Genomic DNA, 15,532 nt, shown 5'->3' on the forward strand with positions numbered 1-15,532 from the left:
GTCTGAACAGTAAGATAATTGTAAAAACGATTATAATACTGTTTTTTCAACAACGGATATAATTTTAAAACGATAAAATAATAAATATTAAATCGCGTTGGTAACTTTTAATTACTCGTTTATTAGTAGCGCAAACCTTTTATAGAATTGTTGTATACATAAAATTCCGACTACGGCTTTTATGTTTAGTGGCTTTAGAGGAGCACAACTTCAAAATGATTATATTTTCAGTTATGTAAACGTTCGTTCAAAGCAACGTGCGATTTGTCCCCCATTCGTTACAATCCTCGACAATGTAAATGGCGCATTACACGTGATTTCCAGTGCAATTTCAGGCGAGTAAAGCCCGCTTGACGGTAGCCGACACGCTCGAACGAATCTGTAATCTGCGAGAGACATGTTCGTTCCCCCAAGGGGCAGATAGCGATCTATACAGTCGAATCAAATCTCGATTTCGCTCACCTACACGAACATTTTTCTTAAAGCTGATGATATACTTTGTATAATTGTAACATTTTTCTTCGTGTATATCGATATTTTGAATAAAAAAGACCTTCAAAACTCCTATTATTTATTTAATAGGCGTAATTTTTTTGAGCACTTACCTGCCTGTATGTGGCGCCGATACCTCGCATCTGTGTTGCTCCGGGACGGTTCTCCATCTTCTCGCTAAGCGTACCATGGCAGTGGCGTCCATCAGCCCGTAACCGAAGCTGTGGCTCACTGTTAAACAGAAATTGGATCGCAACATTTTTATCTCATTCTTTATCAATGAATTTTATTATCTAGATTAGAATTCTATATTTATTTTCTAAGATTTCTTTCTAAATAAATCTTTAACGGATTTATTAAAATATTCTAGAGAAAAGAAATAAATGTTAATCGGTTATATTACTGTTACATTTATCTTCTACAAAAAAATTGCAACTTTTGCGATTTAACTGTCTTTACGTAATAAATATAATTGCAGCTTTCTCCTTATGAAGATCATGCACGTTTAATCTTTAAGAAATCTTTTTTCTCTATCAAGAATTTGATGATCACTCACCGTTTCTACCGACGCCGTTGACCACCCAGTCGGGTGCCTGCAGATTCGCAGGTTTGGCAGTTCTGACTACGATGTGTTGCATGTCCCTCCAAGTAAGATCTCTATTCGCTTCGAGAGCGAGAGCGCAAATGCCGGCCGCCAACGGCGCCGATGCGGACGTGCCGGTGTGGCTGCTGGTACAGTGATGATGCAAATCCGTAGTGACGACCTGCTTCTCGCCGGTAGAGCCCGAGCTATACGTGGTGGCGAGAGTGGACGAACACGCCTCGCTGTACCAGGGCACAAGGCCGTTCTCTGTCGCACTACTGATCGACAGCGTCCATATACTATTGGTATAGCCGTCACAATTGCAGTTATCGTGGTCCCGGCCGCCGTTCCCGGACGCCCACACGAAGATCGAACCCTTACCGTTGCGACCCTAAACAGCGTTTTAAAGTTCTTTTACTTCACTTCACGAAGGAGAAGCTAATATATATGTATATATTGAACTATATGTTTAACAGTTATACATGGACCGTCTAACAATTCGAGCTCTTTAAGATATTTAAGGCAGTCTTCATGCATAAAAATATTTTGAGAACTTTACAACACGCGCTCGAACAAATTTAGGCTGCGGCATTAAAACAGCGAGATTTAACAAGCTATTCGGTGGTTCAAACTAAAGTAAATCTGGATTTACCGCTCCGGATAATACTGGCGATTGACTTTTTTTCACTGGTGCTTGGCTTTAAGTTGCTCGAAACGCTTAAGGCGCTTTTAGAAGTTTCAAACACTTTGCATATTAAAGCCGCTTTCTGTGCGCCCGTAGACACACAATAGTAGATGATTCGGAACGAAACCATTGTTAGAAAGTCGATGAGGCTGAGTATTTAGCGCTAATGGTCTCCGTGAGATCGGCGCTGAATTGTGTGTCTTGAACTCGTAACGAGAAATACTCCAATTTTGTACGTGTCAGAGATTAAAAGGGGAATTTTGGCAATCAAGTTTCTAATCTTCGGCAAGATCACGTACAAAAGACTTACTCTCGTCACATATGCAGATTTTATCATTGAGTTAAATCACGAATCTTTCTTTTATAAATACTTCGGGATTTATACGATACTTATTGCGGCATATATTACGAAGTATATTGCTTAGTTTTACAGGTGCACTTTTTATCAAGTTCGAAGGTCCGGCAATCTCGTGATAAGACCAGCCGTTTGGTACTAAGGTACACTATAGGCGTGACCGCGAACTCTGAACTCTCTTTGAGGCTCGACGTTAACTAATTCAGCAATATAGTGTTCGAGCCTTTGATCAGTAAAGCTATTTGATCGTAAAGTGATAAGGTATCCACCTGACTGTATCAGACATAGCTAAATTCGACCTATACAACAATTGTTAACAGACGATATTGAAATTATTGTGTAATTTACACCAAATTAATAATTTCTAAGTGCATTTCTAAGTATGGATTAATTCGATAATAATTCGTAATATGCATACATCTTTTACGCAATTCCATTAAATACATATGAATTCCACAGTTACAATTCTGTCGACTAAAGGGTGAGATTATCAAACCTGATAACAGGCCCCAAAGAGAATTCCGAGGCAGTCCGTATTTATCTTGGTCGAAGATAGTGTATAATGTTATACAAAAGGAATTGGCGTTCAGTTAGATATATGTATAACAGCACGCAAAGATAAACAGCTCCCGGAACAACGTAGTGGTTTGATATATCAGTACTGTCTTTTAAACTGTGTGTCTTAAACATTGATATAACCAACGTAAGCTTATCGCATCTTTTAAAATAGAGTATCTAGAGAGCTATTATAAGAATATTATTGGTTAACTATAAAGATGTATTATATTACGTGAATTTTTAATCATGTTACATCTTGTAATTTTGCATTACATTTAATATTAGAATATTATATTATAGATTTCAATCTCTTTAAAAACAAATCGTAATTTAAAAAAAATAGATGTTTAATAAACATACAATTACTAGATATAATGTTGTGTAAGTTATATACAAATGTTATATAATACATTTATATTAATACAACATAAACTATATTGTACCAATTTGATTAAATAAATGAAGATTTAGGTAAAAATATCACGCAAGGAAAGTTTCTCGAGGCTGATTAAAATTTTTTCCTACGTTTGATTTCGTTTCTAGCCGTGAAATGTTCGTGAGTAGTTAATAAAAATCGGTTCTGGAAAATACAGATGTCGACTTTGAATTCTATCGCGTGAAATGACTTAAAAGATATCACGAGATGAAAGCAATCTGTACGGCCATTTAATATCGCTGCCAGGAAATGATTTAAACGTTACTCATTTTACTACTCGTTTATCCTATTTACGCGAATGTTCACCGGATACAAGATACAAGAACGTTTTGCGTAATTTTAAAATAAAAAAAAGCTGTAATTGGAACGATATAATATATTTTATAATTTTTTTAAATTTACCAATAATGTGCATTTTATAGGTACTACTTCAGAAATTTGTTTAATTATTGTTTTTAAGCAATATATTTATAATAATTATTTATTTGTTCTGTGACTTTTTTCCGCTTGATCTTTTCATTTTTGATAATTTTTATCATAATCTTTATCATAATCTACTTTATAATATACAAATGGAAATGTCTCTACATGGAAATTTATTGCTTCGATTATTACGCTCATCTTTTATGAATTTCAACGAAAGTGCACCTGTGATCCATTTGCTATATATGTTTTACTCGATAGTTATCATGAATTTCCACGAGTTCTGTGTCGACCATACTGACATTTGCATATGATTTACAGTTACATTGCCGGCAGTAAGTTTAAAATGGTAATACGTGTTAGCGTAGCTCAAGCCGGCCAGTCGCTTAAAAGCACCCAATTAGAAACTTTCTGAGGGTTGACCTCTCGAGCGAGTCTATTAAACCGGATCTAACTGGAGGAGTTCCTCATCGTCTCAACTAATCGAATTACATCTGTCATCGTTCCGTCGATAATTCCGTCGACGACTGCGATGTCGCATCGAAGGAAGTCAATCATTGACTCCCGGACATTGGTCAACGTAGTGATAATTCAGAAAACATTATTGACGTATTGTTATATCTCATTTCAGTACTTTGTAACTTCTAGTTAACATTTTAATGTTGTAAAAAAAAATACCAATGCATTAATAGAGCGCTAATAAGTCATTAACTATATATTACTCTGTATACATTTTAACATCAACGATTATAGAAATTATAAAAAAATGAGTTTTGCAAAAAATAACTTTAAAAAGGCTAACAATAAACTTAAATATTTCAAATTGCTGGCTATGACCGTTGTAAAATAGGACACAAGATCGTGTGAATCGAGCAGATAATAGAAATGGGCGATACGGAGCATCTTTACCGGAGTTTCTCCGCAGCATTTAATGGCGTTTTAATGCTAGGTATCTGCGCTTTAATGATCGTTACTTGAAGTAGGGGCCCTCTCAATGCTAAAGTTCGCCATCGCGATAAAGGAACGCTGCGATCGAAGTGCCGAGGCGTATACATCGAGATGACAATGGCCATTGTCGCCACTGAAACTCGGAAGACTTCAGAGGAATGCTTCTGCGTGATACATTTGTGCGAATTTCATTTCATCCCGCGACGTTGTTCGGACACGAGCGTGCGAATCGTATTAATGGCAAACGGGCGAATTTTGCTTCCGAAGAGAACGAGATTCGAAGAAACGCGATGAGATATCCACGTGTGTACGTTTTGCTGTACGCGATAATATTTTATAAAATTCCTAACAATAAATAACCATAATTAATAATTTTAAAAATAATAAAATTGAATTTAAACTGGTTCTCTGTTTTTATACACTGAGAAAAAAATTTTGAGATCCAAGAAAATATTTCTTTGAATAGTCCTAATAACATATTTACTTAATATAATACACATATTATGAGGCTGAAGAAGGCACGGTGTGCCGAAACGTCCCTTCAACATTGTTGACAATACATTTGAAAAAATCGATAATTCTAACTAATTTGTTTTCGCTCGTTATTGGCCGATACCCTCCTTTATTGTTTATATACACGAGCTTGTTCTGTATTTTTATGTTTACACATATTTATTTAGAATTAGATATTTTTACTTAATTTAAGTAAATATATATAATTCTAAATAAATATGTGATTATATTAAGTAAATATGTTATTAGGACTATTCAAAGAAATATTTTCTTGGATCTACAAAATTTTTTTCTCAGTGTAAAAATAGATTTGCACGTTATTAAATCTTTAATTAAAAGATGAAAAGACGATCGCGTAATTATTTATGAAGAGATATAATGTTTTTTCAGCACCTTATTATTAAAAAAATTCTTAAAGAAAAGAAGTAGATAAAAAATGTATACAAAATTATTGAGGAGAATATAATAATAGAATTATGATATTAAAATTATAATGTAATCTAAAATTATATTCGATACATACTTATTACTGTCTCGTAGTCGAAAACCGAATGTCTAAATTTTCTCTATGCTTGAGTGAGAAATCTATAATAGTTACAGCACTTAAAGCAACTTCTTCTTGTCTATTTAGGTCCACAAAGAAAAGCATTAACGAGTTAAATGTATTTCTTTGGCGTAAGACGTAAGAAATCAAGAAGGCGATAATTGAACTCAAAGTTCGTCAACTTTAAACAGGATATATTACAGGACAGCTATTAAATTCTTTTTTTATTCTCAAATAAAAAATTAATGCGCTTTGTCAATAAAAGATAGTTGAGAATATAGGCCTTTATAAGTAACTGATGAGAGTAATTGTATAAAGAAATCTCGATTTTTAGAAAAATAGTGGAAAACCGGAAGGTAACAATTTCCAGTTTGGAGCAAACAACTTCTCGCGTTGGCATTTCAGTATCGCAACATCATGTTAAATACTTTATCGATTGGCACTTGTTATTTTCGCAAATACATTATTCTTCTAAGAATTTTCTACATATTTCTCAATAGAAAAAAACTTTGATTAAATCCTCAATTAATTTTTTATTAAAAATCATCTGACCTACTAGGAGTTTCCGTATAGCTAGAGTATTTCATTTGAATTCTATAGTTACTGCCTCTTTATGTAACGTATTAACAAAGCATGAGCATTGTAATGCGAAGCTTTAAAATCCCCTGCTTGACGCTTGAGAATAAGGAAGTATCTTAGAGCAAACTAGAAGCTTCCATGTCGTACGGAAGGTACCTTGTAGCTAATTGCATTTATCTTGTCATAGCGTAGGAAATTATAGCGAAGAAAATTGCAGTCCTAAGTGGATTACGCTGCTACGTCGAAGTCTGAAGCTTCAAGACACGCGGCATACTTTCTTTCAACTTGTTAGAGATTGAAAAAGATATGACAATTAAGAACCTTCTATTACGAGTAATCCTTAATCCCTCGATTAAACGAAGAGCATTTATTATTTACGAAGAAAATTGCATTTGTTGGACAGCTTTACGAAATACTCCGATCTTAAATTAATTTTCTGGACATCAGATCTAATTTTTTAGCTAGAAACATTGTCGTCTCAGCTACCGAAACTAAGTTAAAAATAAATATAAGCGTAATTTACTTTATCTGTTCGGCTTCTCTATTTTTATTTTAGAATTTAAGAATACAAAAAATAAATAAAATCGCGTGGACAAATTATAAATAACGGACTTAAGAAACTTTAAAATTTTTAACGTAACTAATAACGCGTAAATAAATTTGCGAGTCACATGCAGAGTATAAATAATATATTTCTCAATGACAAACACTCACTTTGGTAATTCCCTCGATGAAAGCTCTGGTGGCCAGTTCACCAGGCCCGTCTACAGTCTTGCCATCGTCATCCGGTCCCCATGAGGCGCTATAAATATCGATGTGTTGAGGATTAAGGCTCAAGGATCTTGCTTCGACGGCATCCGTTACGTCGCCATCCAGCATTCGAACACCTGTATGAAGATAGGTATTACGAAAAATTAATAACCAACATTACACAGTATTGTAATAGCATATATACTAAATTCATAAATAACTAATTCTTCGCATGTATGTAAGTTTCTACGTGAATTTTTAATGATCAGTTTAAGACTGGTTTTCTGAAAATATATTCAGAAATATGCACACACGTACAACAAGAGCTTCCAAACTCCTAAACAGCGTACATTTCTTGTTTAAGTTAATTATCATACACAATTGTCACGGCGCGTAGAATAGGGAAATCCAATTTACAAGGTCGAAATTGGACACCGCGCACCGATTTGGATCAGTCCCGAATGTAATGTACATAACAGGCTATTGCCAATTGCGTTTCTAATTCGAAAATGATGCGACCTCGCGATATCAATTCTGCTTATTACAAACACGTGTCGTTCGTCGTAATACGACGTTCCAACATCCGACTTCGCTGCTGCTAATTGGAAACAGAACTGCAAATAGAATTTAAGCGATCGCTCGGAATTGAACTGTCATTTCCGACGATTTAGTACTTAAATATTCTACCCTTCTCTTGCTAAAAGTTTTTTAATATCTTATTTTTTATATTATCCCGAACTTTTTCGCCATAAGCTTTTATTAAAAAAGCAATTAAAATTTTTTATTACTCCCGCGCTGCAATTCAAGATTAAGAGAAGACACAGATTAAAATAAAAATCTTCACAGCTCATCAGGGCTCTAAAATATATGTAAAAGAATTTTTTTTAAATTTACGTGAACCCCTTTTGATTTCGAAAGTGCATCGAGAAATTAAATAATCCTCTTTGCAGAACACTCACCACCTACGCCAGCTCCAAAAGCAACACCTACGGCGCAAAGAGAATTGTTGGCAGTGGCTGCGACCTCTCCGGCGCATCTGGTGCCGTGTCGATTGCTATCTACCAGATCGTACCTCGGCATAGGATCTTCATCGTGACTGTTGACGTCGTAACTCGCCTGAGGATCCTACAACAGAAATCGAGAATGGCATTAATTAAAATTCACACGTTTCGTGATGTACCTCGCTCGCTTATTCCGCTTCTATTTCATCGCGAGATATGACGACTGGTATGCACAAATAAAATGAATTAGCGCGCACATAGTAACCGTAGAGCCGTCGTAAAAGTACATCTAGCGTATAAACTCGACAAAGATTTTAACAAGTTTTGAATACAAAATTAAGGATGTTGAAAATTTTTGAAAGCAATAAATTTTTAGTTTTTTTTATCTCAGAGAGATATCTCGAATAGATAATACGTGACGGGAGGATTATAAGAAAAAGATTATAATAATATATGTGTATTCGTCGTTAGAGCGACGGCGTATTACGCTTTAATCCTTGATCACGTACATCCGGATATCTTCTTAATACCTATTCATTTATGGATCATCTGCATAATGAGAAATACACGCGATGGGATATAAGCTCGCATAATCAGAGCAGCGCGCCAAGGAGCGCTATATCGCAAGCGTGTGTCTACTGGCTTAATACGATTCACTTTCTACTGCGTGCGCAGATGCCTCATTCAATGTAACCATCCATGAATCAATAGCTATTCGGTATATACATGCACCGGATAACCCCTTCCAATATTCGCGCTCAACCGGCTCAACAGCCGATATTCCCAGTGCATCCGCGATACGCCTTCATCCGCTGTACTCTATTGTGCGTTCCGAAGCTTTTCCTCCCTTTTTCCCCTCTTTTTTTTTCGTGTCATCGAATGTATCGAACACTCGTCCATCGAGTGATATTAGGCAGATATTAAGCGCCTGCAATTTTACTTATTCGCGCAAATTTAATCAAATAGAAAGCTACTTTGCAAGATTACTGTCATGAAAAATTGCACAACGCAATTTACTTAAATACAACTGCATCTAGCTCGCGATACATTTTAACGCGAGTTAAATGAGTTAGAGCTGCTGCTTTCTAATATTGAAAATGTCACTTTATTGTCACGCGAGAAAAGAGTTTTCATAGAAATCGGGAAGTCGATAAACTTTTTGAAAACGTAATACAATACTGAAAATGCTCACATAATTTTTGAAAAGGTCAGGATGATCTTTCTCCAATCCATCGTCAAGTATTGTGACCACGATGCCGTTTCCAGTAATTCCCTCAGCCCAAGCACCCTGCACGTTCATGTCCAAACCCTTTCCCCGGTTCTGAAAGGAAAAATTATCCAATACTTTCGACGTGCCACTTTCCGGCTGTGGATTGTGAGTCTTCATTTACGCGCGATATAAACGTCAACGTCCTTTCTGAGAGCCGATATCGATCGAGCTCGTTTTATATTTTTATTATACATTTTTCATTGCATTGTTTTATTTATTTTATTTGTATTGTTCTTGTTAATCGCATTATAACTCTTTCAAAGAAGTTTCATAAAATGTTACTGGATACTTTTATGTTTGTCGATAATATCAAAAGTATGTAATTATTGTTAAATTGAATGTAAATCTCGGTTTAATCTGGAAATATTATTCGCAATATGATAAATAAAATTGTACCTTTTTAAAAAAGCACAAACATAACTTACTAAATTTTCTATTCGAATATTATATTTTTATCTTTGACACTTTAATTAGTTTAATTGCATGAAATCACGTGTGTTTATTTATTCGGTGCGACATAACAATCTTGTCGTACACAGGATAATGTACTGTTGATTAAAATTGCTTACCAGATACCACATTTGAGGCCACCTCTCGTCGTTTAACATGGTTAGTATATTGGACGGACGTTTGATTATAAGATCCCTTTTGGTGCGCGATTTTGCCCGCTGTTGCTCCGCTCGACGTACGCTGGAGTCATTCATTAGTCTTTGGTGCACTTGGAGATGGGGTTCCGTCGACCTCTTCGCCACGGATCGATGCTCCATGTGGAACCAATCATCGTTTATCTGCAACAATGTGAAACCGTTCCGCGTAAGTATCGTGAAAATGTCGCTACGCGGTTTTCGTTATATCGTGCCCGTTAGAGAAAACGACCGACCTGGGCCGTCCGGTTGTAGTACATCGGTGTTCAATTAGAAGTTAACAATCGTGAACATTACAAGCGGCGATCGTTCTTCCGCCGTTTTACCGTGCTCCTTAATTGCGTGCAATTTCAATGAAGAGAAAAAACGAGTGCGGGTTAACGTACTTATAAGTGGGTAGCAATTTTGAAGTCACAAGAGCGGATATAACATCCGTCACGCTTGTATGTATTATAAACTCATTAAAGGTATGTAGAAAGAGAGGCTAAATATATAAATCAAGTCTTCAAAACTTGACAGAAATATGCATCACGTATACGTAAATACAACTATGTAAGATAATTAGACACGAGTATGTTGTATGTTGTATTACAAATTTTAATATCTCAAAAATGCCTTTTAGAAATTTAGACTCACATAACAACTTAATATTTAGCCATGTAAAACTATATCGGGAGAACATAAATTGGGAGATGTGCAAAATCTACCACGACTCCGCATTAATTATTGGAATTGGATTAACGCAAACTCGCGCATTTTCATTTTTCCCCCATTATTTTTCGTCGATATAGACAAGATAAATGCTCACTAAATCCCGAGTCGCGTTTATTAGGGCTACGAGATATATCATTTCCCCGACAGAAATGAAAATGTATACTGGCCATAAAACAACGGCGTTTGATGCGCAAGTTTGTTCCACCGAGTGCAAAAATAAGGGTGTACGACGAGAGGGTGAGATAATGATAAACGTGAAAAGTTGGAGGCCAGCTGCTGCGAACAGACTTCTTTTGCAGCCACGTCTCGAGCCGCGCAAGCTGCATTTTTTCATTTCCGCGCCTCCCTTCCTATACGCCTTTCTAATGTCACCTTTGCATGTCTCGTGCATATATTTCACTTAAAAAGCTGTTATGCTATTCCTATTAATATAAACAAAAAGCAAGATAAATTAAATGGGCACTCTAAAAATGTTTGGTCGCAGAGAGCTTGTCATTGCCATCATTTTAGTAAAATTAAATAATTGTTCAAAAATAACTATAATAGTAAAGTAATAGTAAAAAATGTTAGTTAAGCAAGCACACGCTACTTTTTAATAATATAATTTACTGATAACTGAATTGTATCTAAAATTTTTACAATTTTTAAAATAATACTATTAATGTACTATTTAAAAAAATTTTATTTTGCGCTTATAATACATTTGGATCTATTTTCCATGCATTAAAGTTTATATTCGTATCAAAAGTATGACATAAGTGCAAATTTTGAACGTTCTTGAAATAAATGTTAACTCAATCCATCAACGCGAATTCCAAATATTCTACATCGCAAAGTAGTTTCCGAAAGCTCAGCGATGCTTTTTGCAAGGATGTTTTCCCAGGTATTGATCGCGAATCACCCTGCTCTCGTCCATTTTCGTCGGATAACTTTTCGTCTCGGCAATCGGCGTTTTAGGTGAACAATAATGCGGGTACGAGTTTCTCGATCGCGAAGAAAATTCGCCTTTGTCCGCGGCGGACTTTAATAGCTTCGGTCTGATTCCTTCGCCGCGCGGGTGTATCAGTTCGACGATCCGCGGGAGACAAGGATCGAGACGTCCATTTCCCTTCTGGAAGATCTTCAAGCGAACCTTGTACCTCTGTCGCGTCCATCCGTTACCCGGTGTCCGCGGCCTGAATCTCCTTCTTCTTCTTCCGGTAGTTCCTGGCCGTGATTCTGGTCTCTTCATCTTCCTACCGTGGGACAAAAGAGCTCCTTCCATTTGCCGCGCACTAACGTCAACAGGTGGCTCGCGTTTGACGCCGATACCCCACATTTCCTTAATACAAGGACACTTACTCAATCGATACTTGAAACTTGCCATGTTGGGATTGCAATCGTTAACGTCCGACGTGCCAAGTTTCTTTTCAAGTTTCTCAGCGCAACAACGACCGTCCTTCGTCAGCGTAGGAAATTGTTGAATTTCAGATTCCATCGTTTTGTCGACAGGCGCGGGAATTGTCAAAGAAGCGGCGCATTTGTCCTCGGAGGAAATCACACGTTTTCTCGATACACTCTTCCGCAACGCCTTGGTATCTGTTCTGCCACGCTCATTTTCATTCGCACTCCTGCTGGAATCCTCATGAATATTCTGCGGAGATGACGCGATGTCTTTCGCCCGAGATCTCCGCGGTCCTTTCTTAGGAATTGGCGAAGCTTTAACAGGGGGTAAAGATGTCTTCCTCAAGCGATGGTCGCAATAAGACGGTGGATTCTCGCTCCAATGTGGATATCTTGGTGGCGGAGGATCAGGTTTTACATCGTACTCGTGTGTATCTGATGCGGAACGCTCTTTTGGTACTTTATGTTTCACAGGAGAAGTTCTTTTCTCATTCAGTATAACTTTTTTGGAAGACGTGGGCTCTGATTCAGGACATCGCTGCGTAGGATAAGCTGCAATTTGCTTCGACTTGTCTTTCGTTACCTCATCCAACTTATCTTTGTAATGATCTCGCGATGATGGAAAACATATTTCTTTTTCCTGGCTCCCCGGATAAATGCACGGTTTCGGCTTGCATTTATAATAGATCTTTCGCTCCGTTGCCGGTTTTTCGCAAACCCATTTCTCAGATGTTATTCGAGTCGCTGGTTTCGATTCGTAGGACTCGTGTTTCGATGATTCGCACGCTTGCCAATCGTTATACGGTGCAGGTTTTTTCGCGCAGATCGGGGAATTGGATTCAATCGACTGGTAATACTCGCGATGGCTCAATAAGTCGCTGCAAGTCTTTCGATAACTTTCTGTCGGTATCTGGTAACCATCGCTGCGCCACTCGCGCGGTTTCTCACAGGATTCCGCAGACTGTTGATGATCCTTGCGTTCTCGGCGTGGTTTCGTATCATCCTTCTCGCAGCTGGACTGCGTGCTTTTTCCTCGTTTCACTCGTGTAATTGTGCCTTTGTTAATATTACGTCGCAGAAGTAACAAATCGTCAATTGTAGAATCATTTTTTCCCATACTAAAATTTCTGTACGAAATCATACGACTTGGAGCAATGTGTAACGCCAGTAATCTCTGCGGAATCTTCAGGGACTCGTTTAATGCGTGTGTCATTCGCAATTTTTCATGCGATAAAAATGTCAAGATTCTAGGCAGAATATTCATCTCGCAAATCTTGTCCTATTGGGATGAATGAGATTCTTCCTTGATAAAATTCTCTGATAGTATTCTCGGTATCGTAAATGAATGCTACATCGAGGTCGTCTTTGTAAACACCTAGATGAGAAGACGTATTATTTACGCAAGAAATATAAAATCTTGGAAGCATCTGCAGTATTCGAATTTGCTCTGACTGAGAACTCTCACTCGCCAATAAACAAGATTTCTTAATAAATACAAGACCGTTCACTGCGGAGGCACTGTCTCCGTATATAAAATGAATGAAATCTTTACGGTTCTTTTAACACACATTTTGCTCAGTGTAAGTTAAGACTTCCAACGTGACTTTACCTTACGCCAGAAAGCTCCCAACATCTTTCGTTGGAAGCTTCAGGAATTTCTGTAGTTGGACTTTGATCTTGTTACCTTCCTCAACGCTTTTCTATCGTCGATTTCTCGCTTGTTAAGATCAAAATAACATTTTAGAAATGTTAAAATATTGTCAGATACAATGAAGCTATGATTGCTGCAGCCCATTTGATGTAGTTAATAAAAAAAATCATGAAAAAATAATATACACACTCGCGAATCAAAAAGAATACATTTGGATTTATTTGAATTTCGAAAACTATTGTGGTTACCGGAAATTTTGACGCAACACGTATATCAAACGTGTGCGGTTTGCTGAGTAAAAAGTTACGAACGATTGAAGTACGCGATGAGAGGAGGCTTGATTGATATTGCAATGTTCATACGTATCAACGTTATACAATGTGTCTGCTCTAAAATGTATATATCCGATTTCTAGAATTACGATATAAATGTCACAATCCATCACTTTCTATCATTTCATTTCGGCACACCCAAACTAATTTCCAGTCCCTCTCGTAACTTCGCCGTGTGGCCCATCCGCCATCCGCCGGCCGGAGATCGTCCATTGAACATCGGTCCTAATTGCCACCAAAATTCGGGGAACTCTAGAATCGCGGGCGAGATTCGTGTGAATTCCATTCCGAACTTTCCATTCGGCGACGCTACCGTGGTTTAGAATCCGTGGTTAAATTGCTTTAGCGGCGCGCTCCAGGTTCATCTTCGATATGTGTCGTCGCACATACGCGACGCCCCAATTCGATCGATCAGATTCATCACGAGTGGCTCCGTTCTCCGGGATTATCTGATTTGAGAACTCGTATGAGGATATTGATTGGAGAAATTCCGTTCGGGAACTCGTGGAATAATATTGTCATTATAGTTCACGTTCGCGCAAACTGCCGCGGTTGTGTCAATTTCGTATGTAGATCTTCCGAAGTTCGTAATCGAAGCTTCGTTATGTCATTACATATATACCGATAATCGTATAATTTTCACTTAAACAGTTTATAATTTTTAATTAAATTGTGCTTTAGTTAAGCTCTATACACGCAAGATATATTTTTCGGGGCGGATTTTTTATGGAAGAAAATAAAACCGCCAATTCTTAATATTCTGAGTCCCAAAGATTCTAGAAATTTGTATACTGGAAATATTTGAGAATAAACTAATAATTTTTCACGACTAAAAAATTATAGGTACTACGCTCTATTTAACATCACCGCAAATTGTATTTTCACCGCAAATTGCGATGAAAATTATAATGTGATAGGAAACAAGATAATTCTTTGCAAAAATAAAAATCAAATAAAATTATATAAACCATGTACGCACATAATAAATTAACAAACTATACAAAAAAAAGCTTCATTTTAAAAACCGCTTTCCATTAGCGATGCCGCTTTCGATTGACGACAGTTATTAAGCTTCGGCACTGATAGCTCGAATTGGAGCTGCGTGTAGCTCCAATTTCTTAAAACTTTGGACGACACGATCCCGCGCGGCCATTAGGAATTCGCAAATTGAATCTGGCATTGGGGTATCGCCAAATTTCAGATTCGTGTCGCCGCGTACGCAGAGGATAATCGATCACACAATGCCGGTGGCTCCGCATCGAATCTGATTCATTAGGTGTAGCGCCCGGCGGCGGTGGGCTCATCCGATTTATCGGACGGCGCGAAAGCGTTGATTGGCGGACGCCGGATTGCGGACCGCAGAAATTGTGAGTGCTCTCGGCAAAGGGATAATGTCATCGCGATGGCCCGACGGCACGAGAATGCGCGCGCGGTACCGTAATTCCATAGAGTGCATCCAGCGCGGTGAATTGATGCGCAATCAAATCGCCGACGCACAAAGAGGATGTACCGCGATAACAGAGCGCCGTGTGAGAAGATTACGCCGAGTTTTTCTCGCAAGTTCCATCTACGTTGTCGTACGTGTCGATTTTCAAGTTTCAAAAACGATTTCTTTCAACTCGAGATTTACTTTCTGTTTAGCAAAGAAATATTTCCTTTATACGAGCTTGA

The 15,532-nt window shown here is 37.5% G+C and overlaps 2 protein-coding genes across 5 annotated transcripts in view; both read right to left on the reverse strand.

Annotated features, from left to right (window-relative positions):
- The window catches only part of LOC139814096 (furin-like protease 1), a 226,583-nt gene that overhangs the window by 28,886 nt on the left and 182,165 nt on the right, over positions 1 to 15,532 (reverse strand). For all 4 annotated transcript variants that reach the window (XM_071780088.1, XM_071780089.1, XM_071780086.1 and 1 more), the window contains exons 3-8: positions 9,707 to 9,925; positions 9,060 to 9,188; positions 7,826 to 7,991; positions 6,831 to 7,003; positions 1,049 to 1,466; positions 606 to 723 (exon numbers count right to left, since the gene is read on the reverse strand). In XM_071780088.1, the coding sequence (XP_071636189.1) occupies positions 606 to 723; positions 1,049 to 1,466; positions 6,831 to 7,003; positions 7,826 to 7,991; positions 9,060 to 9,188; positions 9,707 to 9,925 (1,223 nt within the window). The remainder of the gene's footprint in view (positions 1 to 605; positions 724 to 1,048; positions 1,467 to 6,830; positions 7,004 to 7,825; positions 7,992 to 9,059; positions 9,189 to 9,706; positions 9,926 to 15,532) is intronic.
- LOC139814488 (uncharacterized) lies at positions 11,346 to 13,142 on the reverse strand. The gene has a single exon (XM_071780764.1). The coding sequence runs from the start codon at positions 13,140 to 13,142 to the stop codon at positions 11,346 to 11,348; it is 1,797 nt and encodes a 598-aa protein (XP_071636865.1).

Source organism: Temnothorax longispinosus, chromosome 6 (genome assembly GCF_030848805.1).
Source record: "Temnothorax longispinosus isolate EJ_2023e chromosome 6, Tlon_JGU_v1, whole genome shotgun sequence".
In the NCBI taxonomy this organism is placed as follows: domain Eukaryota; kingdom Metazoa; phylum Arthropoda; class Insecta; order Hymenoptera; family Formicidae; genus Temnothorax; species Temnothorax longispinosus.